At 50.8% G+C, this 18,016-nt stretch overlaps 1 protein-coding gene across 5 annotated transcripts; it reads right to left on the minus strand.

The window, feature by feature from the left end:
• Positions 1-16: 16 nt before the first annotated feature.
• Positions 17-17,552, minus strand: ZNF275 (zinc finger protein 275). 5 transcript variants are annotated; one of them, XM_032397489.1, is made up of 7 exons: positions 17,423-17,552; positions 13,760-13,886; positions 12,768-12,882; positions 7,798-7,895; positions 7,234-7,340; positions 6,370-6,458; positions 17-6,066 (listed from the first exon to the last, which is right to left on the minus strand). In XM_032397489.1, the coding sequence occupies exon 7, from the start codon at positions 6,005-6,007 to the stop codon at positions 4,880-4,882; it is 1,128 nt and encodes a 375-aa protein (XP_032253380.1). In that variant the 5' UTR covers positions 6,008-6,066; positions 6,370-6,458; positions 7,234-7,340; positions 7,798-7,895; positions 12,768-12,882; positions 13,760-13,886; positions 17,423-17,552; the 3' UTR covers positions 17-4,879. The 5 variants fall into 5 exon arrangements, with proteins under 5 accessions (XP_032253380.1, XP_032253379.1, XP_032253381.1 ...); XM_032397488.1 differs by lacking the exon at positions 7,798-7,895; XM_032397490.1 differs by lacking the exons at positions 7,798-7,895; positions 13,760-13,886.
• Between the last annotated feature and the right edge of the window lie 464 nt (positions 17,553-18,016).

Consider the following 18,016-nt stretch of genomic DNA (forward strand, 5'->3'; position numbering starts at 1 on the left):
GGAACACCAATGCCATTTAACATATATTTATTGAAATCTACTTGATGCAAGGCACTGTGCTAGATCTGGTAGGGGAATCAGACATGAAGGGTCACCCCTGTCTTATAAGAGCTCACAATCTAACGGGTGGGGGGCAGGTGGGGAGGGCGAAGCTCTAGTGCAAGGCTGATTATAGTAAGTGCCATAAAACAGACAAGTTAAGGAGATCAGGGAGGAATGAGAGAAGAGCGCCAACAACTGAAATATGGACCAGGGCAGACATGGCTACTGTTCTTAGATATGCAAAGAACACCGAAGGCCAAGTTAAAAGAGACCATTTCTAGTTTTGAAGGTAAACACCTAAACTGATACTAGGAGAAGTACAGAATGTAAGTATACTAATAATAGAGAAATTCTCAATTCCCCAATCTGATGGATTCTCTGGAAGTAGCGAGACACTTCCAAAATAAACAACAGGGTGGGTGTTGACTTAAACTCATTTCATGGGACAAACAGGGGATCCGTACAGCAATGCTACCTGGACAGAAAGGCATTGGTCCAACTCACTGAGACTAAAAGGCATAGATTTTTACCCATCTGAGTGAACAGAGTTCAGTACCACATTCAAACAGGTGTTTCCGATAGTCAGGTGGGACTTGGGCCAGGAACTCGAGCCGGGTAGAACATGAGGAAAACCAGCCATGTGATTCTTCTCGGGAAGCAGCCAAGTGGTAAAAGGCAACTGACTCTTGACAGATTGCGGAAAGCAGAGACCCACTCAAGCTGGCTCAGGTCAAGGGAGACTACGGTGGGGACACAAATGATCTGATGGGGGCAGTTGCCCAAAATCCAAGAACATAATGAGGCCAGGACTCCGTCGGAGTGATGGAGTTGAGGCAGCTCTGGAGTGCTTAGCAGGAGCCCACACGTCTTCCAGCTGGTGCCACCCATGGGGTCAACTCCTCTAAATATCGTGTGGCTCCCTTTTTCTTCCAATACCAACTAGAAACTCCTCTCTCATTTTTCGTTTGCACTTCACAGACAGAGAACCTGAAAGGCCCAGGCTGTCGTGTCCAGTCGGCTCTGATGACTGGTTGCTGCCCTCGAGTCAAGTGTTCGGTTCTGGTTGAATTAATGCGGCCTGGGGGGGTGGTGAGGGTCCCAGGGCACACGACAAGGCTGAAACCCCGGGCCCGTGGAATGCCAGCACTGCGATTTGGTGGGGGGGGGCTCACTCTGGAAGTGCAGAAGTGGGTAAGACATAACTAATCAACACAGTTAATCGTAATAAGCAGCAAAAATGGTAAACAACCACTTTCATTTAAAAATTTCAGCAAGTATTCAAAACTTTAATAAAAGCAATGGAAGGTTTCTTTCAGAATCTAAGAAAAGGATCTATTTCTAATGAGAGTCGGCATTCTATGTAACCCAACTGCTCTACATTTCCCTTGCGAAAGGAATGTGTGTGATTAGAAAGAAAAAACGCAATGAGGTAGATGCACAAATGCACAGACGAGCACGCACACTAGGACGCTTGACCACATTTTGCACCTGACAATGCAGCACACCTACGGGGCCCGAGGAACCCACCCCCAAGTTACGAGAGGCGAACACTGAACTCGGCGCGACTACAGGACACATGTTAAAGCCGGACAGAGCACGGACGTCACCCGCAAACACAGCGACAGAAAAGGTGCGGTCTTTAGTGTTAGCTCTAGAAGAGGGTTTGTGTCAGAGAGAACGCGAGAACTGAGAATGGCAAAAGTCGAGGAGGGCATGGCGTCGCGACAACGCGAAGTTCTGAGCTAATACTGTATCTGGATCCTTCAGAGAAGCTGACAAACGGCTAGTGAGCTGCCAGACTTGCCCCCCGTCCATGTCAAGTTCCTTACCCAATGGCAGCTGTGTCGGACGCGTCCTGACAGCTCGAAAACAGACCAGTGATGCAGAAGGAAGCAGTGACTGCGGACACAGCTGGACCGGAAGCCACAGAGCAAAAGCAGCGGCTATGTAACAAGTGCTGTTGTCTTCTCTCCAGCCCGAGGGCCAGGATGGAGACGTCACAGAGAGCCACTCCCGTGGCCTGGCGGCCATTCCAGAGGACCTTCTGGCTAAGGTCACAGCGGTCACCAGGGGACCTTGCTTCCCAGGATGGGGGCCTGAGAAGCTCCTCCGGGCGCTCCTGCTGAGAAGCTCCGTCTCAGCCTCGGCGGGGGGGGGGGGGGGCCCATCAGGAAGGGTACACCCCCTCTAGGGGCCCGCTAGTGGCCCCTGGGGCACAGCTGCCGGCAGGTCACACCACAGCCCCGGTGCGGCTGGCTTCTACCTGCGGGTTCGGCAGGTCACTGGAGGCCAGCTTTCCGGCCAGCCCTTGCTGCCGTTCCTCTTGGGGGAGGCTGTCGGGAGTAACAGCCTAGCCCCAGGATGACCAGCTTCGATTTCTATGCCACATGGGCCATCAGAAGGGCACGGTTGCCCTCCAAACCCTTGTTTTACTGCCCCTCCTGGGCATGGCCGCTGACAGTCACAGCCTGGGCCTGCTGTGGCCAGCTTCTATGGCCGTGACGCACAGGGCATCAGAAGGGCACGGCTCCGCTCCGAGCCTCTGCTCTGTTGCTCCTCTTAGGTGTAGCTGCAGGAGGTAACATCAGAACACGTGCGTCAACTTCCCCCTAGTTGCCCAAAGCAAAAGCCACCAAACTGACCTCTTTCTAGTTCCAGAGTCACTCACTAGGAGGAGGATGCCATCCACATGACAGCATCGGTCAAGTGAGTCTTCTTGTGTTCGAGGAGATGTGCCTTGGGTGGATGTGCTGCTCAGGCACTGAATCCATGCCGGGCATGGCCAAAGCTCCCAGGAGCTTGAAGGAGAGCCAGCTGCAGCCGAGACCACGTTTGGACCACCCCATTGATCTAGTTGAGGCCCAGGCCTGCTGCTGACAGGTCGGGCTATACTGAGGAACAGTCAGAATGTTCTGGCCAATCCGAGATGGACGTTTCTCTTGCGTGTCTGCGTGGCCAGGTTGGATAGTCAAGTACTGCCCACAGACATGCACAGAGTCTGCGTCTTGGATGAGGACAGAGCCTGCTTCTCTGGCCCCTTCCCATCCAGCCTGCCCACCTGGTGCATCCACCTTCTGGTGGGGCAGGGCTTTCAACTTTTCATTTGTAATTAAAATTCTAGAAGAAAACATCATCGTATCTAAGTATGGAAGCAATGAAAGTTACGGCTTAACGGACAACGGTGAGTGCTCAGATATGTAAAACTTAAAGCTCGCACGACAAAAATGGAATAAAACTGCTACAAAGAGCAAAGCAATAAAACTGGAAAAGAGATCATCACAATCGATATAGAAAGAACCGCTGTATAAAGTCAATATATCCAAAGGTAACTTGATAACTGGTCAAAGGAGATGAACGTACGGTTTGCATGCAAGAAAACAGGAACACGACTTAAGTCATTGCACGAGAGAAAGAAGAGGAGACTAGCAGTCAGGAGGCCTGGGTCCATCCCCAGGTCCGGTACTGAGGAGCCATAGAATGACAGCAATAATTATGGCGATGACAGCAGACGACCTTCACTGAGTGCACCTTCGGGCTAGGAGTGGCGTCGCAGTTCTCACGATAACCTTAGGAGGTAGTCCTGTGATCACCCCTGTTTCACAGAGCCCGAAACGGAGGGCTGCCTCCATGGGAGGAGAGGCTATCGCTCCCGAAAAAGAGGCATCACCTCATACTTGAGTCCTGGAGATGTCCGTTATGGGGATGCTCTCTCAACTACTTGAGCTTGAACAGAACAGTACTGCTTGAGGACAAGACCTATGAACCCGCAACAGACCCCAACCGATGCTAGTTTTGGACGCACGTGGAAGTCACCAGAACGAACTGGTTGAAGAAAAATGGACGCGAAAGCAATTTAGCCCAGATTCAGTACTTATTCCTGGGAGTATGACCTCACAATGACCAAGTTATAGATGCTTCAAAAAAGTCTTTTGACGGTCATTTAAGAAAGGCAAACACGGTAAGTGGTTATGGTGTAGAGCTATGGGACAAGTTTAAAAACAACACCAACAACAACAACTGTCCTAACGTGATGTGAACACGTCATTATGGCTTAGGAGGAAGTTTCTAGTGAGAGCCTTGGGCACACAGCTTAGACGGGTGGAAGCCATCGGATGTGCTTTGAAACTGTTGGAGGACTCAAAAGGGGCTACGAGGTTGGTGAAGATGGTGAGGTCAGAGATGCATGTGAGGATTCAGAATAAAATCATCTTGTGGAGTGGCGTGAGGGAGAAAAAGGAGTATTTTCTAAAGTAATATATTATTCTATGTAATACGTGATTTACAGTATGTATGTATAACTGAATTAATAAATTAAATATTATAAGACATTTGAGTGCTCTATGTACATCCCTAACAATTTATAAATTCAAGTAGGCCAAACAACTCTGGGGCTCTATCTTGTCTTCAGGAAAGCTGGGGTCACATTACATCGAGGCCGTCGCTGACTAGCTCTGTGTCCCGTTCCCGGAGGGAGCAGCCAGGAGAAGGGGACCTCCACGCCCCGCTCCACCCCCACATGCAGGTTTCTCTTCTCTCATTCTCGGTTTCAAGGCCCGCGGATTGGAGTACCTTGAAGGTACTTGATGCCCGTCACACTAGTCCAAATAAATTAGGATGTCGGAGAAGCTACTCTCGATAGGCAAAATGGGAAACATGTACACTTAGAAATTGCTGGTGACAGTATAAATTGGATTCGACCTTTCGGACGCGAAAATATATCAGCGCTACGAAACTGTTCATCTCCTTTGACTCCGCCCTGCCCCTCTAGGGCCTCGCCCCCCGCCACGCACCCCCCAGCGGGAAGCCGCCGCCTCCGGGGGCCGCGTCGGGGCGTCGTCTAGTCGTGGTGGGTGGGCTGGTGCTTCTGCAGCGCCGAGCGCCTCTTGAACACGCGGCCACACGCGCTGCACTCGCAGCGCCTCGCTCCGCTGTGGGTCCTGCGGTGGCGGCTGAGGCCCGAGCTCCTGCGGAAGGCCTTGCCGCACTTGTCGCACTCGTAGGGCTTGAGCCCGCTGTGGATGCGCCGGTGCTTGATGAGGTCGGACGGCCCGCGGAAGGCCCGGCCGCAGTCGCCGCAGCCATACGGCCGCTCGCCGGTGTGGATGCGCTGGTGCTCCAGGAGGCTGGAGCTCTGGCGGAAGGCCTTGCCGCACTGGCCGCACGCGTACGGCTTCTCGCCCGTGTGGATGCGCCGGTGCTTGGTGAGCTCGGAGCTGCGGCGGAACAGCTTGCCGCAGTGCGCGCAGCCGTACGGCTTGGCCCCGCTGTGGATGCGCTGGTGCTCGGCCAGGCCGCTCACGCCGCGGAACGACTTGCCGCAGTCGTCGCAGTCGAAGGGCAGGTGGCCGCTGTGCGCCCGCTGGTGCTTGAGCAGCTCCTGGCGGTCCGGGAACTCGCGGCCGCACGCGCGGCAGGCGAACGGCTTGTCGGCCGTGTGCAGCTTCTGGTGGCGGAAGAGGTGCGTGCTCACCTTGAAGGAGCGGCCGCACTCCTCACAGTCAAAGGGCTTCTCCCGGCTGTGCACCCGCAGGTGCTGACTGAGGCCTGCGTTCTTCTTAAACCTCTTCCCACACTCCTCACACTCGAAGGGCTTCGCCTCCCTCTCCGTCTGCTCCCTCTTCTGCAGAGCATCTTCCGGGGCTCGGCTGGGGCCAGGCTGCGGCTCTGCGGCCACATGGCCCTTGCGGTGCTCATTGAACTCCGAGACCCCCCTGAAGACCTGCCCGCAATCCCCGCACTTCCAGCCCTTCTCCTCACTGTGAATCCTCTGGTGCTGCACGAGGAGGACCTTAAGCCGAAAGGCATCCCCGCACTCTTTACACGCGAAGTGATGTTCCATAGGCCGGTTCTGAAGGCTCCCCCCGCTCCCCTCAGAGCCCCTGTTCTGTTTGAGCCCGGGGCTGGGCTCCCCGGCCCGCGGGGAGCTCGTGGATGCCATCTCCTGAGGCTGAGCTTCTTCACCCATCGCCCGCTGCTGGGTCACCGAGATGCCTTCTGAGATGAGAACCGCGGGACACTGGTCCTCTGCAGAGGAGGAAGGAAGGAGGTTACTTTCCTTTGTCGAGCATCGCAGGCCTCCTGAGACAGCTGCTGGACACAGCGCCCGGAGAGGCTGCGGGCAGGCTGGCTGGTGCCCGTCCAACGAGAAGCAAGGACTACGGACGAAAGGCGCAGACAGGCCTCACTGCTGCCCACCCCCTACCACTGAAGCGGCCCTGAGGACATCTCCCCCTTCTATGGGAGAGAAGCAGCCACACCTCCTCCCCAAAGGCTCAGCTGGGTGTCCCCCCACAATTGTTTCATTTTTCGGGTTTCTTTTCCACTCACCAGAATGCTTCGCTCGCTCTGCAATAAGGGATGGGGCAGATACCAGCAGCACGTGTCCTCACACCAGGTAGGATTCAAAACAGGAACTCCTGCTCACGGAAAAGGAAAAGGGCTTTGCTGGCAGCCAGAGTGGGGCAGGGCCTTCAAAGATGAAACCCTTTTAATCCACGAAGTCGAGCTTGGCTGTGCCCTCAGGCACGCCATTCATCCGTTCCAAATGCCTTCCCCAAGGGCTGGCTCCCTCCAGGGAACGGATGAGGCAGACCCCGGGCCCGCCCGGACGCAGTGCCAGGCGGTCATGCGGAAGAGCTGATCTTCCCTTTCTCCGGGTTCACATTCCTCAGTGCCTGCTCACTGAACTTCGTACTGTGCTGCAACTCCCAAACCTGACCCCCAGCGGGCTCCTGTCTTAGCAACCCTCCCCACCGCACAGGTGCAGCCCCTGATAGGGCAGAGGGCCTTGCTCTGTCAACCTCTCCCTCAACAATAAACTGTAATAAAATGGCCGTGTAATTTTTGGGCAATTTGTGATTTTTTTAAAAAGTTTCCTAAATGATAGTGGCCCGTTTGTTCTAATTTCTTTCCCAATAAAACACGGACAGGGCTTCTTTCCATGCCATCAGGAGTTGGGAGGGAGCCCTGCTACTTTGAAATGTTGACCAAAGAAAAGAAAAAAAGAAAAAGAAATGCTGAGGGTGGCAGACACTTTGTGTTTTCTTACAGCCGATCCCCAGGGTGGGGGGGTGTAAGGCCCCAGAAGGCAAGCTTGTGTAGGGCTACTCCAGGTGGCCCTAACCCCACACCCAGCTGTGTAGGACCATGCAGCTGTGGGGAAGCTGGTGGAAGGGCTAGGGCCGTCCTTACCCACGGAGGTCGCCTTCCTGTAATACGCCACTGTCCTCTGCTCGGCGTCCAGTCTCAATCGCTCCTTTTGCGAGGTACTGGGCCACGTCGTCAACTGTCACTGAATCCTGAAAGAATTCCCAGGGATAAGTTGTCCTTCTATCCGTTCTAGAATGAGGTGGGGGGAGCACTAGTAACAGCAGGGATAAGAGGTGAGGGTCTGGAGTGGGTGTGCATCGCTAGCATGGAGATCTAAGCACAAGCCTAAAGAAGTCCTGGAAAGAGAATGTGACCAAGCATCAGAACACCTGGGCCATGGCCCTGGCCTCCCACTGTCTTCCCGAGGGACCTCAGTTCAATCGCTTTCCTGGACCGAAATGCAGCTCCCCCACCAGCATAATGGGAATTACAACCCCAGCAGGCGTCCATTTCTTGGTAGACTCAGGAAGAAAGCAGAGGGAGGACAGGCATAAGCTGGAGTTCAGGTCCGGTAGTGTGTCATGCTGGGAAACGAGGTAGAGGTCACGGCCACAATCAGGGAGCAGTGACAGATTCCTAAGCCAGGCAGAGGGAAGCACAGCTCACCTGGGCCTCAAGTATCTCAAGAGGGCTTGCCAGGACCTGGTTTCCCGGGGATCCATCCTGGGGGAGGGCAAGACCCTGGGGGGGGGGGGCAGGCAGAGCTAAGGAAAGTGAAAAGAGCCATGAGTGACAGCAGCCCTGCCTTTGGGTCCCCTAGGACAAGATTGGTGATTTCCTTTTCCCTGGTTTTACATCTTATTCAGTCTTCTCTTGCCCAGCAGCTGAGTGACAAGCCAGAGCACAGCTGTGCCTGAGAAAACATACCCCCAACACTGGGGGAAACAGACTGGCAGAGAATTAATACAGGCAGGCCAGAGGGGACCCAGACAAGACAAATGAACGCTGGCCCAGGAACAGCCCAGGGAATACAGACACAGGTGGAGACGGTGGCGAGACTGGCTCTCTGAGATAGGCCGGCCACAGGCCTCCCAGCAGCCAGCCTCAAAGAGGTCAAGGCTCACACTGCGTAGGAAGGAAGCGTCCCCAAAAGAATATCAGAAGAAATAACTAAGTGAGAAGTGAGAGATCTTTCCAACTTTGTAAGGGCAACAAAAAAAGCCTGGGCCACTGGAGCGAAGAGAGGCAACAAAAGAGCAGGATCCAGGTGTTGTTGGCCAGAAGCAAGGCCTTTTAGAGGCCATACCCCACCCAGCTCAAACAGTCAACCAGGTGACAGTGAGACAGATGCAGACAAGAACATTTCCGTGAAATGTCTGACAAAACGAAAAGTTGGACAAAACAACCAGAAAAAGAAGCCTCAAAGAAAAGATCTTCAAACACCAAGTTGCTAAATAAAAGATCTGAACAATATGTACAATTTACCTTTTTCTTCCAGATTGCAAAATATGTGAAATGGTGTAATTATATTACCACAAATGTGTGTGCCTCAGAGGCCTCCCATTTCAGCGAATTCAAAAGAAGCAGGAACACAGTTTCTGTTCTGATGTCAGGTCAATTCAATTAATTCCTAACTAAATGAAAAGGAGGCATTTTTACACTAGCTTAAGGAGTAGAAGACCCAGACACTCCAGAAAGACGTTTACATAAAATCAGATATTGAAAGGGAGAGATAGACCCTTCTACTTCTGGCTATGATATTGTAACAAAGAACAATGTCCTGCCATAAGGTGGCTCAGTCGTTAAGCGTCTGCCTTCGGCTCAGGTCACGATCCCAGGGTCCTTGGATCGAGCCCCGCATCGGGCTCCCTGCTCCGTGGGGAGCCTGCTTCTCCCTCTCCCACTCCCCCTGCTTGTGTTCCTGCTCTCGCTGTGTCTATCTCTGTCAAATAAATAAATAAAAATCTTTAAAAAAAACTGGACAAAACAGATTTGAAACAAGTTTTCAGATAATTGGGCAGCAGGAAGTGAGGATCATCACCCCGAGAGAAGAGAAACAACTGAGATGAGCCTTATCATTGCCCTGGTTCTGCCTGGAGGCAATTTCTAGACTGAGAGTGCAGGGAAGGGGGACTCAAACGGAGCTTGGCGGCTTCATCAAGACACAGACTAGCATCCAGGGCAGTCGATGCAGCTAGAAGTTGCAGAGCAGAGTTCCAGAAAGGAGGGAGCTACGCAGAAAAAAAGAGCTCCAAAAAATCAGCATAAGGCTCCCCTTGAGCCTTTCCTGACTCCCAAGCCACGCATACATAATAAAACTCCCAAAGAGTAGGAAAAGAATGGCCAGGAAGCTTTAAGCTGAACAATTCCCAGGACACACACAGGTAGCGAGATGTTCAGGGTTCAACCAACCAGAGTAAAGAGTCCTCAGTGATCACCTGGGCCATTCAGTAGAGACTCAGAGGGGCCATGCCTTAGTAGTAGGACTGACTGACTCCTGGGGCCACAGCTACCCCGAACCTGCTCTAGAAAAGCTTACAAATAGGCCTCAATGTGATGAAGCTGGTCCACAAATAACTACCTCCCCAAAGGAAGTCCAACCCTTTTCAAAGTGAAATAACAAAATCTAGACACTCAACAATATGATCTCTATGACGTCCAACAGCCAAGATAAAATTACTGAAATGCCAAGAAGCAGGAAACTGTGATCCATGGCAAGGAAAATCAGGTCAACAGAAATACTCAAAAATGATTACTGGTAGAACTTACAGATAAGGAGAACAGCTAGTTTAACTATGTATAAATATTGAAAGAAAAACAGAAACATAATGAAAAAAATGGACAATATAAACAAGATCCAAATGGGCTTTCTGGAGGTGAAAACTATAACAGTTAAAATGAAAATTTCACTGGATGTGATTAAGAGCAGATTAGACACTGGATTAGAAAACTTGAGGATAAAAAGAAGGATTAGATTTAAGCTGAACAATTCCCAGGATACACACAGGTAGGGAGATGTTCAGGGTCCAACCCCCCCCCCCAAAAGATTAGAAAACTTGACGATATAGCAATAGAAACTAACCCAAATGAAGATCAAAATGAAAAAAAAAAAAGATATTTACAAAACAGTCTCAATGACCTGGACACAACGGAAAATCATCTAACACACATGTAACTGGAATCTGAAAAGACGAAGAAAAGGGGGAAAGGATAAAAATATAGTTGAAGAAATAATGGTTGAAATTTTTTCCCACAAATTTGATGAAAACTAGATCCAAGAAGCCCAGCCAACCCCTACCAAGACTAAACAAACAACAAAACCAAAAAACCACATACATATACCAAAACACGTCATAATAAAATTGCTGAAAACTAGTGATAAAGAGAAAATCTTAGAGCAGCGGGGGGAGGGGGAGGGGGACATGTTATATACAGAAGCGCAAAGATAAGAATAACTATGGACTTCTTATCAGAAAATGTGCAAGCCAGCAAACAGTTGAATGACATTTTTAAAGTGCTAATGGAAAAAAAAAAACCCTGTCAACTTAGAATTCTATGTTCAGGGAAAATACCCTTCAAAAATGAAGGCAAAGTAAAAACTTTTTCAGACAAAAAGCTGAGAGAATTGGTCACCAGCAGACCTGTACTATGAGACATATTAAAGAAAGTTCTTCAGGTGAAGGAAAATGATACTAGATGGAAACTTGGATGGACACAAAGGAATGAAGAACACCAGGAATGTAAAAATATTTTTACCCCCTTTATTTTTAAATCTTTAAAAAATAACTGACCATTTAAAGCAAAAATAATAATAAGGTACTGTGGGGTTTATAACATACATATAAATAAAACATATGATTGTGTGTTTAAGGAAGCCCTCTGAGACTCTGATGCATGTTAATAAGCCAGGAGTGGAGATAAAATACAATTCTAAAAAATAATCCAAAAGAGTAAAGAAACAAAGGAAAAAGAACAGACAGAATAAATAGAAACAAATAGCAAGATGGCAAACTTAAATCCAACCTCATGGATAATTAAGTTAAATGTAAATGGACTAAACACTCCAATTGAAAGGCAGAGATTATTAGACTATATTAAAAACAATACTCAACTCTATGCTGTCTGTAAGACACTTTAAATATAAAGACTTTAAATGTAAAGACATAGATAGGTGAAAAGTAAAAGGATGGAAAACAATATACCATAGGTCTAAATAATCCCAATGTCAAAAATAAGAAAAGGAGAGGGGGAATGATGAATGTGGCTCAGAGCTCTGGAGACCTTACTGAAGAGTCCTAGAACTCAGAGCAGGAAGAAAACTGGAGAGCTTAAACATAAAATCAACAAGTGGTAGAAAACAAGAAAAAGAAATAAAAATGAAAAAAAAAACCAATAGGTGGCTAATACGGATGACACACAGATTACAAAAATTCAAATCCTTCATAGAAGATGGAGACAGACAGTAACTGTTTACTAAAAAATCCAAAGAGAGCAGGGGAAGGGGAGAGAGCAGCTAAGTATACATTTGCATTTCGGGAGAAAAAAGGAGTAAACGGAGTGACTTGCAGCTAAAATAAGCACACCCATACTGTAATGTGTGCCACCCTGGGGTAGAGTCTAGATTTAGAAAGGTCTTCTGCTTTCTGTTTCTGTAACACGTGAATTTTTAGTAACCAAGCTGCATTTCTTTGGTAATCAGAAAAGAATAACAATTTAAAAAGATTTGGGTAGGCTTTAGATAAAAAAGATTCTTAGCATGTGAGGGGGTAGGGCTGAGGCCAAGGAAACAATGGGGAATGGCCCTGAAAGCTGAGCAACATCCTGAGGTACCCACACGGGCATGGCGGACACAGGGGAGAGGGGCTGAGAGCAATGTGTGGGCAGTCCCAGAAAGCTCAGGGATAGGACCATGGGGTTGGGACTTCCTGGGCTCATCTCCCCAGGCTCTCAGTGCCATGGATGGGTGTGAGCAGAAGGCCTCCTTTAGGCTCAACATCCACAGAAGCCCCATTCCCTTCTCTAACCCACTGCCCAGCACAGGTGCTTCCCTCGTGTGTGAGTGAAGCCCCAGGTACCCAGCGGCCAAGCTCTCTGTGTCCCACTGGCACCTGGGTAGGGCCCCCCTCTGAGCAGTTGGGATTCTTCCTGGTATACATTTGATGTCTGGTTTGACTTTGGCTTCCAATACAAAACAAGCTGGTCGTAGATTACTTATACAATTCATGAAGAAAACTCACTTCCATTGACATTGAGGTTTTGCTGCCAAGTGGAATGGACAGAGCATCTCATATTTACCTTCTGAAAAAGATGGCCTGTTAAAACTTGTCTCACTGTCCTCAAGCCCGAGACCTAAGGCCTTAACCCCTTACAAAGACCTGGCCCAGCCCACCTGGCCCAAATCCAGCACCCCGCATCTCAGTCATTCCTTCCAGACACCCTGACATTCATTCTGTCCTAAATATGCCAGGGTGATGCCCCCCGGGGCTCTGAACATGCCACAGGTAGTTCCTGCTAAGAATTCAGGCCTCATTCAAGTGTTACCTCCTAAAGTGTCTTCACTCTCGAGCCCAATCACCGTTTACTCGTAACACTTTTCACTACCTAAAAATCATCCTCTGCAATGAAATTGTCTTTACCTGACTCCCCAGGAGAAACGTCACCTCCCAAAGGATAGAGACCTTCTCTTTCCTGGTCACCCCTGGATCCCCAGCATCGGCAGGAGCTCCTGGCACCGAGTGGACATGGGATAAACTGTGGGGGGAGGGGCGTGTTAAATGGAGCAAACCTCTAGTTACAGAGTACCTACTACATGTTTGGTACTGTGCTTCTCCCTTCACATCATTTAATTACTGCAACCAATAGTTATTACCACCTCCATTTTACACAGAAGGAAGTCATGGATCCAAGAGGTCAAGTAACTTGCCTGAGGCCCAGCTCCCAAGATTTAAGACTTTTCAAGCCACACCAAGGAAAGGAAATATGCGGCCCTCTTAACACCAGGCCATATCCAGAGAATAGGCAGTTACTGAATGTCCTAATAGCCTAATGATATATATGGACTTAGGGGACTGGCTTTAAATCATCCTTTTGATACACCATCAGAGACCCTCACTGGGCGCTAGTCACACACATCATTCTCTCTCTCTCTCACACTCACACTTACACACAGTTCTTCCAAGCCACCCATGTTTAATTGAGCACATCCTCCTGAAGTGTTCTATTTAATTGAGCAGATCCTATCAAAGTGTTTTTACTTAATTGGAATGATTAACTGTTGAAATCCTCAAGCCACAACCCCCAGGTGAATTATTAATGATCCTTCCCCGTGTAGCAACAGGAGTGGTCCTTCCCGTATCAGGCTTGCCCAGGGGGCCTAACCTGCAAGAACTTCAGATCACCACACACAGTCCCAGCACTCACGGACATACAGAGATCATTTAGAAAGTGCTCATAAAAAGAGGAGGGAAAAAGTGAGCCCTTCTTTCACAAAAGTAGCTAAATTCTGTATGATAAAATACACATTAACCCCCACTGCAGTTAAAAGTAAATTATCACCAATCCCGAAGATCATCTGATCATTTAGAAGCCATGCTGTACGACCGCTCTGCTTTGAAATGGTGGAACTAACCTGGGAAAGAAGCCGGATGCTGTGACAAAAGTGACAAATGCAGTTGTCCACTGCCTTCCAAAAGTGGACTTGCAGGGGTCAAGGTCAAAGCAATTCCAGGAAGAATATGAACACCATAGTAATGCACCTGATGGATACAGAAGACGATGCTGACCTTGACCATAAGGCACTTGGATTCACCCAAGACTCATAAGGTGCACTCCTACACCCACCTGGGAAATGGCAGTTTGGAGAAAGATTATGGAAAAACAAATCTCTGTCTCTTAATATAAATAATATTGTTCTCCTTCTTTAAGTGGGATCTGAAGTATAGTCTAATGCCTATGCACTCCCAGAGAGTGAAGGCCCTAGCAAAGGTTGACGGCAGATTCCACCCTGGACCAAGCAAAGTGCCAGAGAGACTGCAACTGTTTGATGAGCACAGGGAGATCCTCTCGATGCTAAACCCCTGCCTGACAGTCTGAAAAATCATGTATTCTACAACACGAGAGCTCATGTGAGTGCAGAAATATTCCTCATATGTGCTTTAGATGGCAATGTAAATTTTAATCAACTTCTTTAAATCAAATTTTCTGTATAGAATCAGAAACGCTGAGAACCAAAATACCCATTGCACTTTGATATGAAAGAACAGAAATTAAGAGTTGAATTCAATGGAGACAAAAACCAACCCATGTCAAAAAAGTAGTGAATCATTAGGTGTCTTTAAAAGGTGACGTTTGAGCTCAGAATCCCTCCTCAGAATGTACTAGTAAAGTTTGCATCTGAGCCTAAAAGATCAGTATTTCATCAATTCCATGGCACCAACGGCCATGCAACCTCCCTAGCAGGTACCCTTTTCCCCTGGGCAGTGGGGCAGGGGAGAGGCAGCAAGGCCACCCGAACTGGCTCTATCTAGCAGCTTCCAGAAACTTCTAAGGGATGCCAGAAATACCTGGACTCCCTGGAACATCTAAACAAGGACCTGTAGCAGAATGTCCTCAGGCCCTGGAAGACAATAGCTAGCTCGTGGTGTTCAGTTCTGGGCAGAGCAAAAATGCCCTGGAGGGTGTCTTTATAGGTCAGACCAGAGACCTCACTCCTCAGCACTAATGCAGATGGGTGCCTGCGGCTTTCTGTCCCATGCAAATGACTGCCTAGATTCCCAGTTCTCCTCACTGGGTGTCTGTCCTCCCTCGAGTCTTGTTGCTCACACCGAGGACTGTCCCTGGGCAAAGACGGCTCAGTGTCACTGACATATATGCAAACAGAAGTGCTTCCAGAAACGAAAGGATACTTCCCACCATCTTGCACCCTCACCCATGGGGCCTTCTGACAGCACGACCAGCTTTAAGGCCCGCAGACATGGTCTGTAAACTCCCAGACTCACCCCAGAGAGACATGCAAGGATGGCTCATTGTGTCTCAGGCCAATTCTGAGTGATAAGTCAGGCAGGTAATGTCCCACCTGTTGGGACTGAAATAATTCAGGGGGACAGAAGCAGACTTGGGTGCACCTTCCAGGAACATGTCTCTTTGGGTCATGAGTGCTTGACCGAAGGACAGGATGAGACAACACACACTGCCAAGATCCCAGTCCAACCCAGCCAGGCAAGGCCAGGATGCTGACCCAAGCCTCTGGGCTGGAGCTGAAGTTGGCCTCCATGTGCTCTCAACTTGTCTCACCAGGATGTGGCCACAAAGGCCTTATCGGGGCCCACCCAGTACTGTGCAAACGCACTGCGGCTAGAAGTGGCAGAATCCTAAAGGGCCAAGAGCGGGTGTTTCACCAGGAAAGTCTGTTTCTCTTGGGATGTTTGTGTCTGTGCGTGTCTTTTTCTGTGTGCGTGGGTGGGAGGCATCTGTCTCCATCTTCCCCGGTTTTCCTCTCTCACTTTGCCTGGGCACCTGTCCCTCTCTCTTTAGGTTTCCGTTTTCTTTCCCTTCTATAAAAAGCCAGAAGGTAGACCAGAAGGGGATTTTGTAGTGTTTGTTGTACTTAACTGAGAAAAGGTTTATGTTCTCCCCTTCCCAAGAAGACGCATGGCATCTTACTAAAAATCAAAATAAATTATAAGTATAGGTTTGTTTAGGTTACATTGCCCTGGATAGGAGAGAGTCTACACAGGTATGAGGGATGCTCATTTGGGGAGCCCAGGCAGGTTAGGACCGAGGCTGGATCAGTGCACTAGAATCCTGGCTTCGGGTTTGCTAAGAACTCAAGGGGCAGAGTAGCAGGTGTGGGTGGGGCCAAGGAATCTGCATTTGCAGCCAGCACTTTGGGGACTGGAAGGTAGAACTGTGCCTTGTTAGTACTGGGCCTATCTAGAATCTGGAGTCTTCCTCACCACCAGCACTCAGCAGACAGGATTCAGGCCTGTGAGCCTCCGGGATGGGATCCCACTGTCTGCGCCAATTGTCAGACTCCTGGGAAGAGAATTCACACTTTCTAGTGATTTTCCAAGGGGTCTCTCACTCAAAGAAGGCTGCAAATCACTGTTCAATAGGATTCTAAACATAGATCCAGGGACGTTTTGGGGGGAATGGACTGGACTGTGCCTGGCAAGCTGCTTCTACTTAAAGGCTCAATGGGGGAGGGAGGATGGGGAAGGGGGTGAGTAGGCATCAGTACCCAGAGGGGGTGCTGTTCTGGCAATCTCCTCTGAAATCCTTTGGTAAAGGAAAAATGTCGGGTCTGAGGTTTAAGAGAAAATATTTCACTGACCAAGGAGACTGAAGGGGGCTGGCAGCCAGGCTAGGCCAACGTTGGCTGGAGGGCGTCAGTTGGAACAGGGTGGGACCTCTGGGAAGAGGGCCAGGATTTGGGGGGGGGGGGGTTGTTTGAAAGGGACCATGGGCTTTGGGCGGCAGGCAAGTGTGTGTTTGTGGGGGTAGGATGGAAAAAGACATGTAATTAATCACCCAAATATAGACTAGAGGCAGCAAAGGGGTTTAAGGGGGAGGCACAGGAGGAGGAGATGGTGGCCCCCAGAAGGACGACAGAAAAAGCCCTGTTCAGACCTAGAGCCTTGAGCTCATCTTCCCCCAGCAAGCGCTGCCCCCTCGCGCTCCCTCACAGCTCTTGGGCTCTGGGCTATCCCCCCATCCCTCCCCACCAACCTGAGGCTCAACCTCCACCCGAAAGGAAAGGAGGAACTCCATCAGCAGGAACCCTTCGCAGCTCATCCACCCAGCGCCCCAGACTGCGGCTCAGCCCCTCCCCCCGACTGGGGGAAAGCCCTTTAACCTTCCCAACGCCCCCTCCCCCCTCAGCCTCCATCGCGCTTGGGGCAGGGGTCCCCTCCTTCCCATAATGACCAGTTCCCAGTGTCCCCCCCCCCAAAAGCAGCGTAGGCCTCGGCACATCCGCGATTCCCGCCCCTGACCGCCGCCCCCCGCCCGCCGCGAGAAGGCCTTCGGGCCTCCTCGTACCCGCCATCTGGGACTCGTCCTTCACTCTGGATGGCCTCAGGGCCGAGCAGTTTCCTGCGGGCCCTGCGGGCCCAGAAACGCCCCCCCAAAACGCTCGCTCTCCACCCAGCGCACACTCTGCGGAACACTCACCCCGGCCCCGCGCACTCTCTCAGGCTGCCCCCTGCGCATCCTCCCGCGGCCCAGACGGTCAGCCCAGTCCCGCACACCCTCCCGCACCCTGGGCACATCCTCCCGGGGCCCTCATGCTCACCCCGGCCCCGTGGCGGCCGACGCGCAGCCCTCGGTGCAGCGGCGCTCGCGCGGCCCAGGCAGGCCCGGCGTGGCAGGAAACGCCACGGAGCCGCCAGCGCCCGGCTGAGCCCAGCAGCCCCGCGGCGCGTTTCCGGAGCCGCGGGCGCCGCCGGGGGTAGTGGGGGAGCAAAGCCCCGCCCCGGCCCCGGCCCCGCCCGGCCAGCCAGCCCCAATTGGCCTGGGGAGGGGGCGGGGCGGGCAGGGGGCGGGGCTGAGGCCCGGGGGGAGGGTCAGGCGCGACCACGGGGGCTCTGCGCGTGCGGGCCCGTTGCCTAGCGGAGGGGGGAGGGCCGGAATGAATGTACGAATGAATGAATGAACACGCGAACGAACGAATGAATGAATGAGCGAACGAACCAGCTAGCCCATGAAGGAAGGAATGAAGGAATGGAAAGAACCCCGCCCCCTCGGGCGCCTTCTGGCCGGGGGTGGGGGGGGGGATGGGAACAGAAAGCAAAGCAGAGCAAAGCCAGATCTCACGGGAGGGGTCGAAGCGCCTCACTGAGTCACCAGTGTTACTGTGAGCCCTTTGCTGTAAGAATAGAGCTGGGAG

The sequence above is a fragment of the Phoca vitulina genome, unplaced genomic scaffold (assembly GCF_004348235.1).
Source record: "Phoca vitulina isolate PV1807 unplaced genomic scaffold, GSC_HSeal_1.0 scaffold99, whole genome shotgun sequence".
Taxonomy (NCBI): domain Eukaryota; kingdom Metazoa; phylum Chordata; class Mammalia; order Carnivora; family Phocidae; genus Phoca; species Phoca vitulina.